Source organism: Anomaloglossus baeobatrachus, chromosome 8 (genome assembly GCF_048569485.1).
Source record: "Anomaloglossus baeobatrachus isolate aAnoBae1 chromosome 8, aAnoBae1.hap1, whole genome shotgun sequence".
In the NCBI taxonomy this organism is placed as follows: domain Eukaryota; kingdom Metazoa; phylum Chordata; class Amphibia; order Anura; family Aromobatidae; genus Anomaloglossus; species Anomaloglossus baeobatrachus.
In genome coordinates this window covers 53,911,609-53,930,430 of record NC_134360.1, presented here as the reverse complement: position 1 = coordinate 53,930,430, position 18,822 = coordinate 53,911,609, and the positions used below count along the sequence as shown (strand labels likewise).

General features: G+C 50.7%; 1 protein-coding gene across 1 annotated transcript in view; it reads left to right on the top strand.

Moving 5' to 3' along the window:
• The window catches only part of LOC142250008 (uncharacterized), a 94,817-nt gene that overhangs the window by 39,946 nt on the left and 36,049 nt on the right, over positions 1 to 18,822 (top strand). Inside the window, exons 14-16 of the mRNA XM_075322073.1 lie at positions 4,875 to 5,157; positions 6,253 to 6,407; positions 14,920 to 14,973. Of these exons, the coding sequence (XP_075178188.1) occupies positions 4,875 to 5,157; positions 6,253 to 6,407; positions 14,920 to 14,973 (492 nt within the window). The remainder of the gene's footprint in view (positions 1 to 4,874; positions 5,158 to 6,252; positions 6,408 to 14,919; positions 14,974 to 18,822) is intronic.

Below are 18,822 nucleotides of genomic sequence, written 5' to 3'. Positions count from 1 at the left end.
CTTGGACCTGTCCCGCCCACAGCCATGACTCAGTCATGGGTACGGGATTGAAATAGACCAGGTGAGTGCTGCTGAGAGCAGTTCTACTATTCATATGTGAGGCCGTATGGCACATTTTATAAATATATTTTAGTGTAGGACTGCCTCTAATGAGATTTGCCGTGACGTGGCGAGGCAGCTCAAGAAATTGCAATTTTTTGCCAAAAATCTCAAATTTTTTTATAATAAGTACAGTTTGGAATGTTTAGTGCTGAAGTGCACATTTGGTGCTGGCTTTTTGTTTTTTCTTCATTGAATTGGTCGGTGGGTGACCTCCACCTTGCTATGCACCCCAATTTGGGATGTATTCCATCTGTCTAGATTTTGGCGGTTGGTGACTGTTCACATTGAGTCATCAGGCTTTGTCCACAGGCTATTTACTTCATGCAGCATTTGCTTGGACCTGTCCCGCCGACAGCCATGACTCAGTCATGGGTACGGGATTGAAATAGACCAGGTGAGTGCTGCTGAGAGCAGTTCTACTATTCATATGTGAGGCCGTATGGCACATTTTATAAATATATTTTAGTGTAGGACTGCCTCTAATGAGATTTGCCGTGACGTGGCGAGGCAGCTCAAGAAATTGAAATTTTTTGCCAAAAATCTCAAATTTTTTTTATAATAAGTACAGTTTGGAATGTTTAGTGCTGAAGTGCACATTTGGTGCTGGCTTTTTGTTTTTTCTTCACAAAACCCTTGTTGCCTTCCTCCAGGGGCTGATGTCCACACCAGGGGGTGGGCCAGGTGGTTGGCCCCGCCCACCGAGGAGTTCACAGTCCTGGAGGCGGGAAAAACAGTTAGTTCAGCTAGGGAAGCAAACGTGAGAGGAAGGAAAGTGGCAAGTGAGCAGACTGAAGTTGGTCCGGGTGTGTGGCCCGGACGGAGCAGCAAGGTTGGCAGACGGTGGTGACCGTCTGCAGGAGTGGCCTATCAGAGCTTACCGTAAAGACCGTGGACGGGCGGTGGCCCGGCGGTACCGGACCGGTACGCAAAGAGAAGCCAGCACCATCTGGCAGGGGCTTACGGATCCCGGCAAGGCTAGGAGTCACCGTGAATTTGCCGAATTCGTTAGTGAAGGGAACCTCCTGGGTTTCCCAACAGCCAAGTCCCGATAGAAGGCAACAGTCCAACCAAGAGAGGGAGACACCGCCACCGCCAAGGCAACCGTTTCCCAGGGCCAGAGCCTGCGGGCAAAAGGGGCTCCTCCAGCCCATATCCAAGCTGGGGAGCGGGTTGCCAGTGGGAACCCATTGGAACCATCTACCGTACATAGGTGCAGGGAAAGGCAGTCACCATCAACCTGCCGGGAGAAACAACACCGCAGCCATCTGTGGGACCCGTCCATCCAGCCGTGTGTTTTACCGAGAACTGTGTCCTCATCATTGGCTGAGTGAGTACCACCGTGCTGTGCGGCACAGCGCTGCCCCCGCGACCCTGCACCTCACCAGGCCCCGTAACCTGCCTGCCATCCATCTCTACCCCATCACCGGGCCCCGGGACAACCAACCCCCTACCCACGGAGGGGAGAACTAACAACAAAGCTGCTCCCTGTCACCGCTCCCGGGATCCCCGTCTAGAGCAGCGGTGGTGTCACCAATATCACCACAACCGTGAGTGGCGTCACGGACAATAATCAAAACCCCCACCATCAAAATCCCCTTTTCACTCACGGGCGAGGAGCGCCGCTCGAGTCCCCGGGATCCGGCCCACCGCTCAAGCCACCACCGAGCAGCAGCGGCCGGACCCGAGCAGTGGGAGAGCGCAGCGTCCCCTCCTCCGCCCGCGACAACTTGGCGTCACGATCAGGAGCCTACCGTTCTACCAACTGGTGGAAGTGCGCCTTGTGTGACCGCCGGAGGTGTCCGGCCGAAAAATTTGTGAAGCCGCCATCTTGGGCACGAAGAATTCCCGCTCGAGCGTCTCCTCGAGTAGTGGAGGCGCGAAGGCCAAAACCACGCCCCTGTAGAGGAGGAGCCGGAAAGAGACTAAGGGGGACGCGGATGGAGACATGGCGGCGTCCTCGAATTGGAGCGCGGGAGTTCCCGCTACCGGAGCGTCCAAGCTCTGGGGGAACCGAGGAGGAGTAGCCTTTGAAGACTGCGGCCCAGGTGAGCTCCCCGCCGGGACCGCTGCGTGGCTGGAGCGGGAGCTGGGCCGGTTCTGCTTGAAGGTGAGGGCGCAGAGCCTGCAGCAGCTGCTGGACTGGAAGGCGGAGATGCGCAGGATGGTTGCCGTAGTGGGGGCCCATGAGCAAGGGGCCGCTGCGGCCGTGCCGAGTCGCGACCAGTCCACCCAAACCCCAGAACCAGCCCTGATCGCATGGGAGCCGGGGGCCGGTACCGCAGCCGGAGGCCCAGAGAGAATGTCGCTGATGGAGGAGGGGGTTCCGACCACGCTGCCCCCGCCACCGTTCTTAACGGCCGTCAGTGGTTCTGGGCTGAACTGCCTGTGGAAGGAGAACCCGATGTATCGACCGGTCCCCGAGTGGGCCGACCCCCTGCGGTGGTAGCCGCTCCAGAGTCAGCGGAGCTCCGCTGCAAGTTGTCCCCGTTGGGACCACCAGTGTTAAAAGTACCGTTTGAAAATGAATGATAAGTAAATGATTTACCGAAGAGTCACCTGATTTGCTACCTGATTGTCAGCCTGCTTAGAACCGGTCGTGGCCGGCAACTGGTCCCCGTTGGGACCCCCTTTTCAAGTTATGCATAAGGAACTCCTTATGAACAGGCCCGAGAACTAGCAGGGCAACCACAAACTAGTGGCATGTAAATAATATTGTTGTGGCTTTCACCGTGACCGCCTCCGGAGAGGCAGATTGGAGGAAGGGCCCGCAGTGGAGCAGGCTGAGGCCCAGCCACCACCGGAACCGGTGGCGATCCTCTGGGGGTTTTTCGTTGGCTCCCCATGGACGTGGGTCCCCTGAAAAGGACAGAACCCGCTCGGGCAACTTGTGCTGGACTGGGGTCAAGGGGTGCTGTCTGTTGCTTAGGGGCAGCATCAGGGCCAGGTTGTTTGGGTGGGAGAGAGCGGAAGCCGTAACCGTTACGCAACGTTTAAGTAAGAGTACCTTCCGATGTGGGAAGATGTTATTATAATTGTAATGTTTTACCGTTTTTCTATTTTTCAGTTGTGAAAATAAAACCGGTGATGGACGGGCAGCCCGCGGACGGTCTGCATTTAACTAAGGGGGAATGTGGCGCGCTGGACAAGCCAGGGGCCACAGAGCACAACACCAACACACCCCACACTCCCGGTCAGGCACACCGAAGTCAGACACAAAACCCTTGTTGCCTTCCTCCAGGGGCTGATGTCCACACCAGGGGGTGGGCCAGGCGGTTGGCCCCGCCCACCGAGAAGTTCACAGTCCTGGAGGCGGGAAAAACAGTTAGTTCAGCTAGGGAAGCAAAAGTGAGAGGAAGGAAAGTGGCAAGTGAGCAGATTGAAGTTGGTCCGGGTGTGTGGCCCGGACGGAGCAGCAAGGTTGGCAGACGGTGGTGACCGTCTGCAGGAGTGGCCTATCAGAGCTTACCGTAAAGACCGTGGACGGGCGGTGGCCCGGCGGTACCGGACCGGTACGCAAAGTGAAGCCAGCACCATCTGGCAGGGGCTTACGGACCCCGCCAAGGCTAGGAGTCGCCGTGAATTTGCCGAATTCGTTAGTGAAGGCAACCTCCTGGGTTTCCCAACAGCCAAGTCCCGACAGAAGGCAACAGTCCAACCAAGAGAGGGAGACACCGCCACCGCCAAGGCAACCGTTTCCCAGGGCCAGAGCCTGCGGGCAAAAGGGGCTCCTCCAGCCCATATCCAAGCTGGGGAGTGGGTTACCGGTGGGAACCCATTGGAACCATCTACCGTACATAGGTGCAGGGAAAGGCAGTCACCATCAACCTGCCGGGGGAAACAACACCGCAGCCGTCTGTGAGACCCGTCCATCCAGCCGTGTGTTTTACCGAGAACTGTGTCCTCATCATTGGCTGAGTGAGTACCACCGTGCCGTGCGGCACAGCGCTGCCCCCGCGACCCTGCACCTCACCAGGCCCCGTAACCTGCCTGCCATCCATCCCTACCCCATCACCGGGCCCCGGGACAACCAACCCCCTACCCACGGAGGGGAGAACTAACAACAAAGCTGCTCCCTGTCACCGCTCCCGGGATCCCCGTCTAGAGCAGCGGTGGTGTCACCAACTTCACCACAACCGTGGGTGGCGTCACGGACAATAATCAAAACCCCCACCATCAAAATCCCCTTTTCACTCACGGGCGAGGAGCGCCGCTCGAGTCCCCGGGATCCGGCCCACCGCTCGAGCCACCACCGAGCAGCAGCGGCAGCCGCAGCAGCAGCAGCGGCCGGACCCGAGCAGTGGGAGAGCGCAGAGTCCCCTCCTCCGCCCGCGACACACACACAGCGTCCTAACACCATCCAGCATACGCACACAGCGTCCTAACACTATCCAGCATACACACACACAGCATCCTAACACTATCCAGCATACACACACACAGCATCCTAACACTATCCAGCATACGCACACACAGCGTCCTAACACCATCCAGCATACGCACACACAGCGTCCTAACACCATCCAGCATACGTACACACAGCGTCCTAACACCATCCAGCATACACACACACAGCGTCCTAACATTATCCAGCATACGCACACACAGTATCCTGATGCCATAATATATGAGCACAAGCAACGTCCTGACATCTTCCAGCTCACCACAAGTGACACATTAATAAAAGTTACATTTTGCACTATTTTAGCAAAACATTGGGAATAACAGCTGATATGATGGAATAATATAATAACTCTTATTTTCCATTTCACCAGTTCCAGTAGCAAAAATAACCATCAAAGAGACATCTCAATCTAGTACCCACAAAGGAAGCATATCTGGAAATGCTGCAGACGGGAGGCTGGAGAACAAGCACCCAGATTCACAATGTGCTGTGACCAAGAAAGAGTTTGAACCTTGGTGGACGGCGTCTTTAGGCTCAAATTATATCATCTACTCAGTGGCTATGACTAGCAGGGGAGACTGCTGCACCTCTGATCTGGATGGAGCTGTAATTCACGTGGGATACAATAAAACCAACTGGAGGAGCAGTCCCATGTAAGAAAACACAATGCACTATGGGCCCCTATGCTAATATAGAATTATGGGGTCACATCTATTGGTGCCATGGCAATATCAGTACAGATAGACCCTGATTAAAATCCATATCATAAATCACTGCACTTATTGGTAATTGCAGTACACAAAATGTAGCCTTTTACTTACAGTGGCCACAAAATGGAATTTTACCAAACTTTAAAATAATGGATACAAGCAAAGGGAAAAAGATCTCATAAATCTTTTTTATAGCCAGATCCTCAGGGGCGGGGCTAAATAGGCAAAGCCAGATACTCAGGGGCAGGTCTTAGTAGGCAGAGCCAATGTGGTCAGATATTAAGGAGCTGGGATAACTAGGCACAGCCAACATAACCAGATGCTCAGGAACAGTGCTAAGTAGGCAGGGTCAATGTAGCAAGATATTCAGGGGCGGGGCTAAATAGTCATGCTAATGTGGCCTGTTACTCAGAAGCTGGGCTAACTAGGCACAGCCATCATAATCAGATTCTTAGGGACAGTGGTAAGTAGGCAGAGTCAATGTAGCAAGATACTCAGGGGCGAGGCTAAAGAAGTAGAGCCAATGTGGCCTGTTACTCAAAATCTGGGCTAACTAGGCACAGCCATCATAACTAGATATTCAGTGATTGTGCTAGCTAGACAGGGTCAATGTAGCAAGATACTCGGGGCAGGGCTAAATATGCAAAGCCAACTAAGCCAGATACTCAGGGGTGGGTCTAAGTAGACAGCCAATGTGGCCAGATACTTAGGAGCTGGGCTAACTATCCACAGCCAATATAACAAGATACTCAGGGACAGTTCTGTGTAGACAGAGTCATTGTAGCAAGATACTCAGGGATGGAGCTAATTAAGCATAGCCAACATAACCAGATACTCAGGGGCGGTATTAAGTAGGCAGAGTCAACATAATGAAATACTCAGGGGCGGGGCTAATTAGGCAGAGTTAAGCACAACAAGGCAAAATACACATTTATAAATGTCATTGTGTACCAGCACATGTGTAATGTTGGGAAGGATCCCCCAGCTTCAATGCGCAATCATCTAATGATTAATAAAGCCTCTCTGCTTTTTTCTCAGCTGCGGCTCCATAAACTCCATTGGGCTCGGAAAAACGAATTTATTCAAGTGCAACCTGATTGGTGGAGAATTTGTGACCATTTCTATTCCAAACAGAAACACTTCTCTCTCCCTGTGTGAAGTGCAATTATTCGGAGTAGAGATAGACAGGCAGAGTGAGTGAGTGCAGATAAATATGCCGCACGTCCTTGGAGCAACGCAAAGGAGAAGTGCGGCACCACAGGGCGTGGATGGGGTTTGGATGCCTGCGGGCGATCAACCACACCGTCTGATTTTCCTCTAATATATAGTCGAATCTAGCAGGCTGGGGCTTCACGGTGTCACTGTCGCTTGCACACTGTCACCAGCAAGTGACATAAAAAGGTTATAAACAGCTATAATCTATATACATAATTTTCAGTTGCGGATGTAAACGTATCCCACAATGCACTACAGCACTGTCAGTTGCGCAGCCGCAGTTCGCGCCCACATCATAGCCATGGTAACCAGGGACAACAGTGCAGGCGGAACCCAAATTGGGAACTGGGTAAGCACAATTCTGTTCCCAGTCTAACATTGTGCTACCTATACCACATCCAGGTATAATGAGGTGTTGGTGTTTGCGATGTCACGGAGCAGTAAGGAGGCGTGGCCAGGTATGTCTGCCCTTGCCTGACATCGCCATGCCTTGGGCGATGTTGCGGCGAGCGACAAGACATGGCGGCACTGACGAGACATGATGAGACATGGCGGCACTGACGAGACATGCTGAGACATGGCGGCACTGACGAGATATGGTGAGACATGGCGGCACTGACGAGATATGGTGAGACATGGCGGCACTGACGAGACATGATGAGACATGGCGGCACTGATGAGACATGATGAGACATGGCGGCACTGACGAGACATGGTGAGACATGGCGGCACTGACGAGACATGATGAGACATGGCGGCACTGACGAGACATGATGAGACATGGCGGCACTGACGAGACATGGTGAGACATGGCGGCACTGACGAGACAAGAGACATGGCGGCACTGACGAGACATGATGAGACATGGCGGCACTGATGAGACATGATGAGACATGGCGGCACTGACGAGATATGGTGAGACATGGCGGCACTGACGAGACATGATGAGACATGGCGGCACTGACGAGACATGAGACATGGCGGCACTGACGAGACATGATGAGACATGGCGGCACTGATGAGACATGATGAGACATGGCGGCACTGACGAGACATGGTGAGACATGGCGGCACTGACGAGATATGGTGAGACATGGCGGCACTGACGAGACATGATGAGACATGGCGGCACTGACGAGACATGAGACATGGCGGCACTGACGAGACATGATGAGACATGGCGGCACTGATGAGACATGATGAGACATGGCGGCACTGACGAGACATGGTGAGACATGGCGGCACTGACGAGACATGATGAGACATGGCGGCACTGACGAGACATGATGAGACATGGCGGCACTGACGAGACATGGTGAGACATGGCGGCACTGACGAGATATGGTGAGACATGGCGGCACTGACGAGACATGATGAGACATGGCGGCACTGACGAGACATGAGACATGGCGGCACTGACGAGACATGATGAGACATGGCGGCACTGACGAGACATGATGAGACATAACGGCACTGACGAGACATGATGAGACATGGCGGCACTGACGAGATATGATGAGACATGGCGGCACTGACGAGACATGATGAGACATGGCGGCACTGACGAGACTTGATGAGACATGGCGGCACTGACGAGACATAATGAGACATGGCGGCACTGACGAGACTTGATGAGACATGGCGGCACTGACGAGACATGATGAGACATAACGGCACTGACGAGACTTGATGAGACATGGCGGCACTGACGAGACATGATGAGACATGGCGGCACTGACGAGACATGATGAGACATGGCGGCACTGACGAGATATGATGAGACATGGCGGCACTGACGAGACATGATGAGACATGGCGGCACTGACGAGACATGATGAGACATGGCGGCACTGACGAGACATGATGAGACATGGCGGCACTGACGAGACATGGTGAGACATGGCGGCACTGACGAGACATGATGAGACATGGCGGCACTGACGAGACATGATGAGACATGGCGGCACTGACGAGACATGATGAGACATGGCGGCACTGACGAGACATGATGAGACATAACGGCACTGACGAGACATGATGAGACATGGCGGCACTGACGAGATATGATGAGACATGGCGGCACTGACGAGACATGATGAGACATGGCGGCACTGACGAGACATGATGAGACATGGCGGCACTGACGAGACATGATGAGACATAACGGCACTGACGAGACTTGATGAGACATGGCGGCACTGACGAGACTTGATGAGACATGGCGGCACTGACGAGACATGGTGAGACATGGCGGCACTGACGAGACATGATGAGACATGGCGGCACTGACGAGACATGGTGAGACATGGCGGCACTGACGAGATATGATGAGACATAACGGCACTGACGAGACTTGATGAGACATGGCGGCACTGACGAGACTTGATGAGACATGGCGGCACTGACGAGACATGGTGAGACATGGCGGCACTGACGAGACATGATGAGACATGGCGGCACTGACGAGACATGGTGAGACATGGCGGCACTGACGAGACATGGTGAGACATGGCGGCACTGACGAGACTTGATGAGACATGGCGGCACTGACGAGACTTGATGAGACATGGCGGCACTGACGAGACATGGTGAGACATGGTGGCACTGACGAGACATGATGAGACATGGCGGCACTGACGAGACTTGATGAGACATGGCGGCACTGACGAGACATGGTGAGACATGGTGGCACTGACGAGACATGATGAGACATGGCGGCACTGACGAGACTTGATGAGACATGGCGGCACTGACGAGACATGATGAGACATGGCGGCACTGACGAGACATGATGAGACATGGCGGCACTGACGAGACATGGTGAGACATGGCGGCACTGACGAGACATGATGAGACATGGCGGCACTGACGAGACATGATGAGACATGGCGGCACTGACGAGACATGATGAGACATGGCGGCACTGACGAGACTTGATGAGACATGGCGGCACTGACGAGACTTGATGAGACATGGCGGCACTGACGAGACTTGATGAGACATGGCGGCACTGACGAGACATGGTGAGACATGGCGGCACTGACGAGATATGATGAGACATAACGGCACTGACGAGACTTGATGAGACATGGCGGCACTGACGAGACATGATGATACATGGCGGCACTGACGAGACTTGATGAGACATGGCGGCACTGACGAGACATGATGAGACATGGCGGCACTGACGAGACTTGATGAGACATGGCGGCACTGACGAGACATGATGAGACATGGCGGCACTGACGAGACATGAGACATGGCGGCACTGACGAGACACGATGAGACATGGCGGCACTGACGAGACATGATGAGACATAACGGCACTGACGAGACATGATGAGACATGGCGGCACTGACGAGATATGATGAGACATGGCGGCACTGACGAGACATGATGAGACATGGCGGCACTGACGAGACTTGATGAGACATGGCGGCACTGACGAGACATAATGAGACATGGCGGCACTGACGAGACTTGATGAGACATGGCGGCACTGACGAGACATGATGAGACATAACGGCACTGACGAGACTTGATGAGACATGGCGGCACTGACGAGACATGATGAGACATGGCGGCACTGACGAGACATGATGAGACATGGCGGCACTGACGAGATATGATGAGACATGGCGGCACTGACGAGACATGATGAGACATGGCGGCACTGACGAGACATGATGAGACATGGCGGCACTGACGAGACATGATGAGACATGGCGGCACTGACGAGACATGGTGAGACATGGCGGCACTGACGAGACATGATGAGACATGGCGGCACTGACGAGACATGATGAGACATGGCGGCACTGACGAGACTTGATGAGACATGGCGGCACTGACGAGACATGATGAGACATAACGGCACTGACGAGACATGATGAGACATGGCGGCACTGACGAGATATGATGAGACATGGCGGCACTGACGAGACATGATGAGACATGGCGGCACTGACGAGACATGATGAGACATGGCGGCACTGACGAGACATGATGAGACATAACGGCACTGACGAGACTTGATGAGACATGGCGGCACTGACGAGACTTGATGAGACATGGCGGCACTGACGAGACATGGTGAGACATGGCGGCACTGACGAGACATGATGAGACATGGCGGCACTGACGAGACTTGATGAGACATGGCGGCACTGACGAGACTTGATGAGACATGGCGGCACTGACGAGACATGGTGAGACATGGTGGCACTGACGAGACATGATGAGACATGGCGGCACTGACGAGACTTGATGAGACATGGCGGCACTGACGAGACATGATGAGACATGGCGGCACTGACGAGACATGATGAGACATGGCGGCACTGACGAGACATGGTGAGACATGGCGGCACTGACGAGACATGATGAGACATGGCGGCACTGACGAGACATGGTGAGACATGGCGGCACTGACGAGATATGATGAGACATAACGGCACTGACGAGACTTGATGAGACATGGCGGCACTGACGAGACATGATGATACATGGCGGCACTGACGAGACTTGATGAGACATGGCGGCACTGACGAGACATGATGAGACATGGCGGCACTGACGAGACTTGATGAGACATGGCGGCACTGATGAGACATGATGAGACATGGCGGCACTGACGAGACATGATGAGACATAACGGCACTGATGAGACTTAATGAGACATGGCAGCACTGACGAGACATGGTGAGACATGGCGGCACTGACGAGACATGATGAGACATGGCGGCACTGACGAGACTTGATGAGACATGGCGGCACTGACGAGACATGATGAGACATGGCGGCACTGACGAGACATGATGAGACATGGCGGCACTGACGAGACTTGATGAGACATGGCGGCACTGACGAGACTTGATGAGACATGGCGGCACTGACGAGACTTGATGAGACATGGCGGCACTGACGAGACATGGTGAGACATGGCGGCACTGACGAGATATGATGAGACATAACGGCACTGACGAGACTTGATGAGACATGGCGGCACTGACGAGACATGATGATACCTGGCGGCACTGACGAGACTTGATGAGACATGGCGGCACTGACGAGACATGATGAGACATGGCGGCACTGACGAGACTTGATGAGACATGGCGGCACTGACGAGACATGATGAGACATGGCGGCACTGACGAGACATGATGAGACATAACGGCACTGATGAGACTTGATGAGACATGGCGGCACTGACGAGACATGGTGAGACATGGCGGCACTGACGAGACATGATGAGACATGGCGGCACTGACGAGACTTGATGAGACATGGCGGCACTGACGAGACATGATGAGACATGGCGGCACTGACGAGACATGATGAGACATGGCGGCACTGACGAGACATGAGACATGGCGGCACTGACGAGACATGATGAGACATGGCGGCACTGACGAGACATGATGAGACATAACGGCACTGACGAGACATGATGAGACATGGCGGCACTGACGAGATATGATGAGACATGGCGGCACTGACGAGACATGATGAGACATGGCGGCACTGACGAGACTTGATGAGACATGGCGGCACTGACGAGACATAATGAGACATGGCGGCACTGACGAGACTTGATGAGACATGGCGGCACTGACGAGACATGATGAGACATAACGGCACTGACGAGACTTGATGAGAAATGGCGGCACTGACGAGACATGATGAGACATGGCGGCACTGACGAGACATGATGAGACATGGCGGCACTGACGAGATATGATGAGACATGGCGGCACTGACGAGACATGATGAGACATGGCGGCACTGACGAGACATGATGAGACATGGCGGCACTGACGAGACATGATGAGACATGGCGGCACTGACGAGACATGGTGAGACATGGCGGCACTGACGAGACATGATGAGACATGGCGGCACTGACGAGACATGATGAGACATGGCGGCACTGACGAGACATGATGAGACATGGCGGCACTGACGAGACATGATGAGACATAACGGCACTGACGAGACATGATGAGACATGGCGGCACTGACGAGATATGATGAGACATGGCGGCACTGACGAGACATGATGAGACATGGCGGCACTGACGAGACATGATGAGACATGGCGGCACTGACGAGACATGATGAGACATAACGGCACTGACGAGACTTGATGAGACATGGCGGCACTGACGAGACTTGATGAGACATGGCGGCACTGACGAGACATGGTGAATCATGGCGGCACTGACGAGACATGATGAGACATGGCGGCACTGACGAGACTTGATGAGACATGGCGGCACTGACGAGACTTGATGAGACATGGCGGCACTGACGAGACATGATGAGACATGGCGGCACTGACGAGACATGGTGAGACATGGTGGCACTGACGAGACATGATGAGACATGGCGGCACTGACGAGACATGGTGAGACATGGCGGCACTGACGAGATATGATGAGACATAACGGCACTGACGAGACTTGATGAGACATGGCGGCACTGACGAGACATGATGATACATGGCGGCACTGACGAGACTTGATGAGACATGGCGGCACTGACGAGACATGATGAGACATGGCGGCACTGACGAGACTTGATGAGACATGGCGGCACTGATGAGACATGATGAGACATGGCGGCACTGACGAGACATGATGAGACATAACGGCACTGATGAGACTTGATGAGACATGGCGGCACTGACGAGACATGGTGAGACATGGCGGCACTGACGAGACATGATGAGACATGGCGGCACTGACGAGACTTGATGAGACATGGCGGCACTGACGAGACATGATGAGACATGGCGGCACTGACGAGACATGATGAGACATGGCGGCACTGACGAGACTTGATGAGACATGGCGGCACTGACGAGACTTGATGAGACATGGCGGCACTGACGAGACTTGATGAGACATGGCGGCACTGACGAGACATGGTGAGACATGGCGGCACTGACGAGATATGATGAGACATAACGGCACTGACGAGACTTGATGAGACATGGCGGCACTGACGAGACATGATGATACATGGCGGCACTGACGAGACTTGATGAGACATGGCGGCACTGACGAGACATGATGAGACATGGCGGCACTGACGAGACTTGATGAGACATGGCGGCACTGACGAGACATGATGAGACATGGCGGCACTGACGAGACATGATGAGACATAACGGCACTGATGAGACTTGATGAGACATGGCGGCACTGACGAGACATGGTGAGACATGGCGGCACTGACGAGACATGATGAGACATGGCGGCACTGACGAGACTTGATGAGACATGGCGGCACTGACGAGACATGATGAGACATGGCGGCACTGACGAGACATGATGAGACATGGCGGCACTGACGAGACTTGATGAGACATGGCGGCACTGACGAGACTTGATGAGACATGGCGGCACTGACGAGACTTGATGAGACATGGCGGCACTGACGAGACATGGTGAGACATGGCGGCACTGACGAGATATGATGAGACATAACGGCACTGACGAGACTTGATGAGACATGGCGGCACTGACGAGACATGATGATACATGGCGGCACTGACGAGACTTGATGAGACATGGCGGCACTGACGAGACATGATGAGACATGGCGGCACTGACGAGACTTGATGAGACATGGCGGCACTGACGAGACATGATGAGACATGGCGGCACTGACGAGACATGATGAGACATAACGGCACTGATGAGACTTGATGAGACATGGCGGCACTGACGAGACATGGTGAGACATGGCGGCACTGACGAGACATGATGAGACATGGCGGCACTGACGAGACATGATGAGACATAACGGCACTGATGAGACTTGATGAGACATGGCGGCACTGACGAGACATGGTGAGACATGGCGGCACTGACGAGACATGATGAGACATGGCGGCACTGACGAGAGAGTGAAAGAATAAAAAATACATACACATTATGTTTATTTACAATAAAAATATATAGCCTTTAACACATTTAATTAGCCCCCAAAAATATCCATGGATAATCCAGATCAGGCCATGACCTGCTACAACCTCTATAAGAGAGTGAGAACCGCGAAAGTTCCCGAGTCAGTAAACACACACACACAGCACACACAGCACACACAGCACACAGGGGAGACACCACATAGTGAACACAGCTCAAGAAACACAACACCAGATACCAATATACAGCACACAACAAGGAAGAGACAGTGCACAGGGGGGAAAGAGGTCAAATGATGCAACAAATACAATACACAAATGCTGAGGGATGACATACAACAGATATGTTGTAAAGCGGAAACAATGTGACAAATGTCCACTGCTCCTGTCAGCACCACTAAGCACAGACAGATGTTCATTTCACCGCACTCCTGATGCGACAGCATCGGGCCTATTTCTAGTGTAATAATAGTAAGTTATTAGTGTATCCGTCACCACAACTCTGGAAGTTAGCAAGGTTTAAGGTGTTCTTGTATGTTTTTTTTTCTTTTTTTAGTTCCATATTGTGTTGGAAATGCAGAAAATGAGCAGCAGAAAAACAACCATGGAGGTAAGCTCTGCATTATCAGGACCGACAGGACAAATTTACCTTTGTAGCTAGCAGTATGGCTGTATACGTCTGAGTGCAGCAATAAAACTGATAATTGCTTTGTAGTAATTTAATGGGCCAGCACTGAGAAATCAAACTCTGAAGACACCTGCAAATTAGCCTAGAAGTGCACAATTAAAAGAGATTTGCAATAGTTTGTTTTTTTTTAAATTAAGAATTTTCTACCTTTTGCTTTGTAAAGCTTGCATTTAATTTATTACAGTGCAGGCTGCTCAATCCCATTCTGTCCTCTTTCCATCAGACGAGATTTCTGAGAGCTCTATCTCTGTAAAATAAGAAAACTGATGGGACTTTCTACCAGACAAGTGTGAACAGGTGCATGCTGAACATAAAATAAACTAACAAATAACAGCAGCACTCTGAGACGCTAAGGTATACAAACATTAAATATGGGAATTTGGGCATGCATTACTGCCTGCTAAATAAATACATTTAAAAATTGAGACGCTTACCATATAAAAAAGGTCAGTTTTATGGAAGCTCAGCAGCCAGTGTCAAGGCGTACACACGTTGTGAAAATTGTAGGTACCCCTCGTTTAATGATATCTTGTATGCTGGGTCTCTACCTAGCAGTGCCTCTATCTGGGCTGAATAGCCTCAAATTTTATCGGTGGGCAGGAACCTGCTACTAAGAAAGGTGATGGGTAAGAGTGCTCAGTCAGAAGGCATGACACAAAAATCCAAAATAAGGTACGTCCTGACATTGGCTGATGGGCTCGCATAACATTGGATTCTGAGGTCATACCTTATGACTGAGCACTTCTACAGATCAGCTTAAGGCGATTTTTCATTTCCTAGTAGCAGGTTCTTGCGTGCCCATAAAATTGTGAGCTGCTCAGATCAGATAGAGGCATCACTAGGTAGGGACCCAGCATACGAGATACACACGTGGTCAAAATTGTTGGTCCCTCTCGTTTACTGAAAGAAAAACCCACAATGGTGACAGAAATAACTTTAATCTGCTAAAAGTAATAATAAATAAAAAAAGTATGAAAATGAACAAATGAAAGTCAGACATTGCTGCTTTTCTGCTTCCATGGAAATTTTTAAAAATAAAACTCATGAAATCGGCCTGGACGGAAATGATGGTACCCTCCTCTTCCTCCTCCTCCTCCTCTTCTTCCTCCTCCTCCTCCTCTTCTTCCTCCTCCTCCTCCTCCTCCTCCCCCCTCCTCCCCCTCCTCCTCCTCCTCCCCCCCTCCTCCCCATCCTCTTCCTCCTCCTCTTCCTCCTCCTCCTCCTCCTCCTCTTCTTCCTCCTCCTTAACTTAATATTTTGTTGCACAACCTTTTGAGGCAATCAGTGCAAATAAACGACTCCTGTAACTGTCAATGAGACTTCTGCACCTCTCGACAGATATTTTGGCCGATCCTCAAGAGTAAACTGCTCCAGTTGTCTGGTGTTTGAAGGTTGCCTTTTCCAGATGTTTCAGCTCTTTCCAAAGATGCTCAATAGGATTTAGGTCAGGGCTCATAGAAGCCACTTCACAATAGTCCAATGTTTTCCTCTTAGCCATTCTTAGGTGTTTTTAGCTGTGTGTTTTGGATCATTATCCTGTTGCAAGACCCATGACCTGCGACTAAGACCAAGCTTTCTGACACTGGGCAGCACATTTCTCTCGTGAATCCCTTGATAGCCTTGAGATTTCATTGTATCCTGCACAGATTCAAGACACCCTGTGCCAGATGCAGCAAAGCAGTCCCAGAACATAGCAGAGCCTCCTCCATGTTTCACAGTAGGGAATGTGTTCTTTTCTTGATATGCTTCATTTTCCATCTGTGAACATAGAGCTGATGTAACTTGCCAATAAGTTCCATTTTTGTCTCATCTGTCCATAGAACATTCTCCCAGAAGCTTTGTGGCTTGTCAACATGTAGTTTGGCAAATTCCAGTTTGGCTTTTTTATGTTTTGTTTCAACAATGGTGTCCTCCTTGGTCGTCTCTCATGAAGTCCACTTTTGCTCAAACAACTACGGATGGTGCGATATGACACTGATGTTCCTTGAGTTTGGAGTTCACCTTTAATCTCTTTAGACGTTTTTCTGGGCTATTTTGTTACCATTCGTATTATTCATCTCTTTGATTTGTCATCAATTTCCCTCTTCGGCCACATTCATGGAGGTTGGCTACAGTCCCATGGATCTTAAATTTCTGAATAATATGTGCAACTGTAGTCACAGGAACATCAAGCTGCTTGGAGATGGTCTTATAACCTTTACCTTTAATTTGCTTGTCTATAATTTTTTTTTCTAATCTCCTGAGACAACTCTTTGCTTTTGCTTCTTTTGGTCCATGTTGAGTGTGGTACGTACCATGTCACTAAACAGCACAGTGAGTATCTGTAGCCCTATATATAGGTCCACTGACTGATTACAAGATTGTAGACAGCTGTGATGCTAAGTTAGTGGACACACCTTGATTTAACTTGTCCCTTTTGTATTATCAGGGGTGCCATCATTTCTGTCCAGGCCTATTTTATGAGTTTTATTTTTTTTTTTTTAAATTCTGTGGAAGCATGGTTGAAAAGCAATGTCTGACTTTCATTTATTCATTTTCATAGATTTTTTTTATTTATTATTACTTTTGTCAGACTAAACTTATTTGTGACCATTGTGGGTTTTTCTTTCATTAAACTAGGGGTACCAACAATTTTGACCACGTGTGTACGCCTTGACACTGCTGGGCTCGCATAAAACTGGATTCTGGAGTCATACCATCTGACTGAGCACTCATACCCATCAGCTTAAGGCGATTTTTAATTTCCTAGTATGACCCCAGAATCCAATTTTATATGAGCCCAGCTGCCAACATCAAGGCATGCCTTATTTTGGATTCTTGTGTCATTCTTTCTGACTGATTCCTGCAGCTTTCTTAGTAGCAGGTTCCTGCCCACCCATAAACCTGTAGCCTATTCAGTCCAGATAAAGGCATCACTAGGTAGGGACCCAACATATGAAATACGCCTTGACGCTGGCTGCTGGGCTCGTATTAAATTGGCCTTTTCTATACACTATGTCTTAATTTTTAAATGTATTTCCTTTACAGTAATGCATGCCCAGGTTACTATATTTAATGTCTGTATACCTTAGCGTCTCAGAGTGCAGCTGTTTATTTGTTAGTTAGCTCTATCTCTATGTCTGAAGTCTTCATAAGATAATATAAGCATAAATGCTATATAAAATATGTTTATTTGTGGCATTTTGTTTTATTACATCTGTGCTATCTTTCTGGTAAATGTCCAAGATTTGCTAAAGAAAGAGCTGTCAGAGAACTTGTGTGTGATCCAGCAGCCTGCAGTGTAGTGTATTACATGCAGCCTCTACAGAGGAAATGGTGGAAAATATTTATTAAAAAACAATTGAAAATCTCGCTTTATTTATAAAAGTACATAAAATGCAAGAATAAAAAAATATATCCAAAGCTACTGAGGCTCACATGCCATGGACATCAGTTCTACATCTCTGTGAATATCTTGGCTTTCTGACAGAGACTGGGGGCCTTAATCTTTATATTCACACGTTGCCTATGGTATTGTTACAATGATAGTTTTTTTGTGATTATCTCCCAATTTATTGTATACACTAGTAGTGAAACTCCTGAGGGGGCAGTTGCCCCAGGCCCATGACCTAGAGGGGCCCACTAGGCAATACTGCTTCCTTCCCAGTTTGTTTTCCCTTTTTTTCGTGCCATGTAGCAATCCTGCAATTTTTTCAAAGGGGAGGGGAGAGGGGAGTTAATACATAAGTGCTGCAGAGGCAGGGAAGCTCTAATCTCCACCCAGCCAAGATG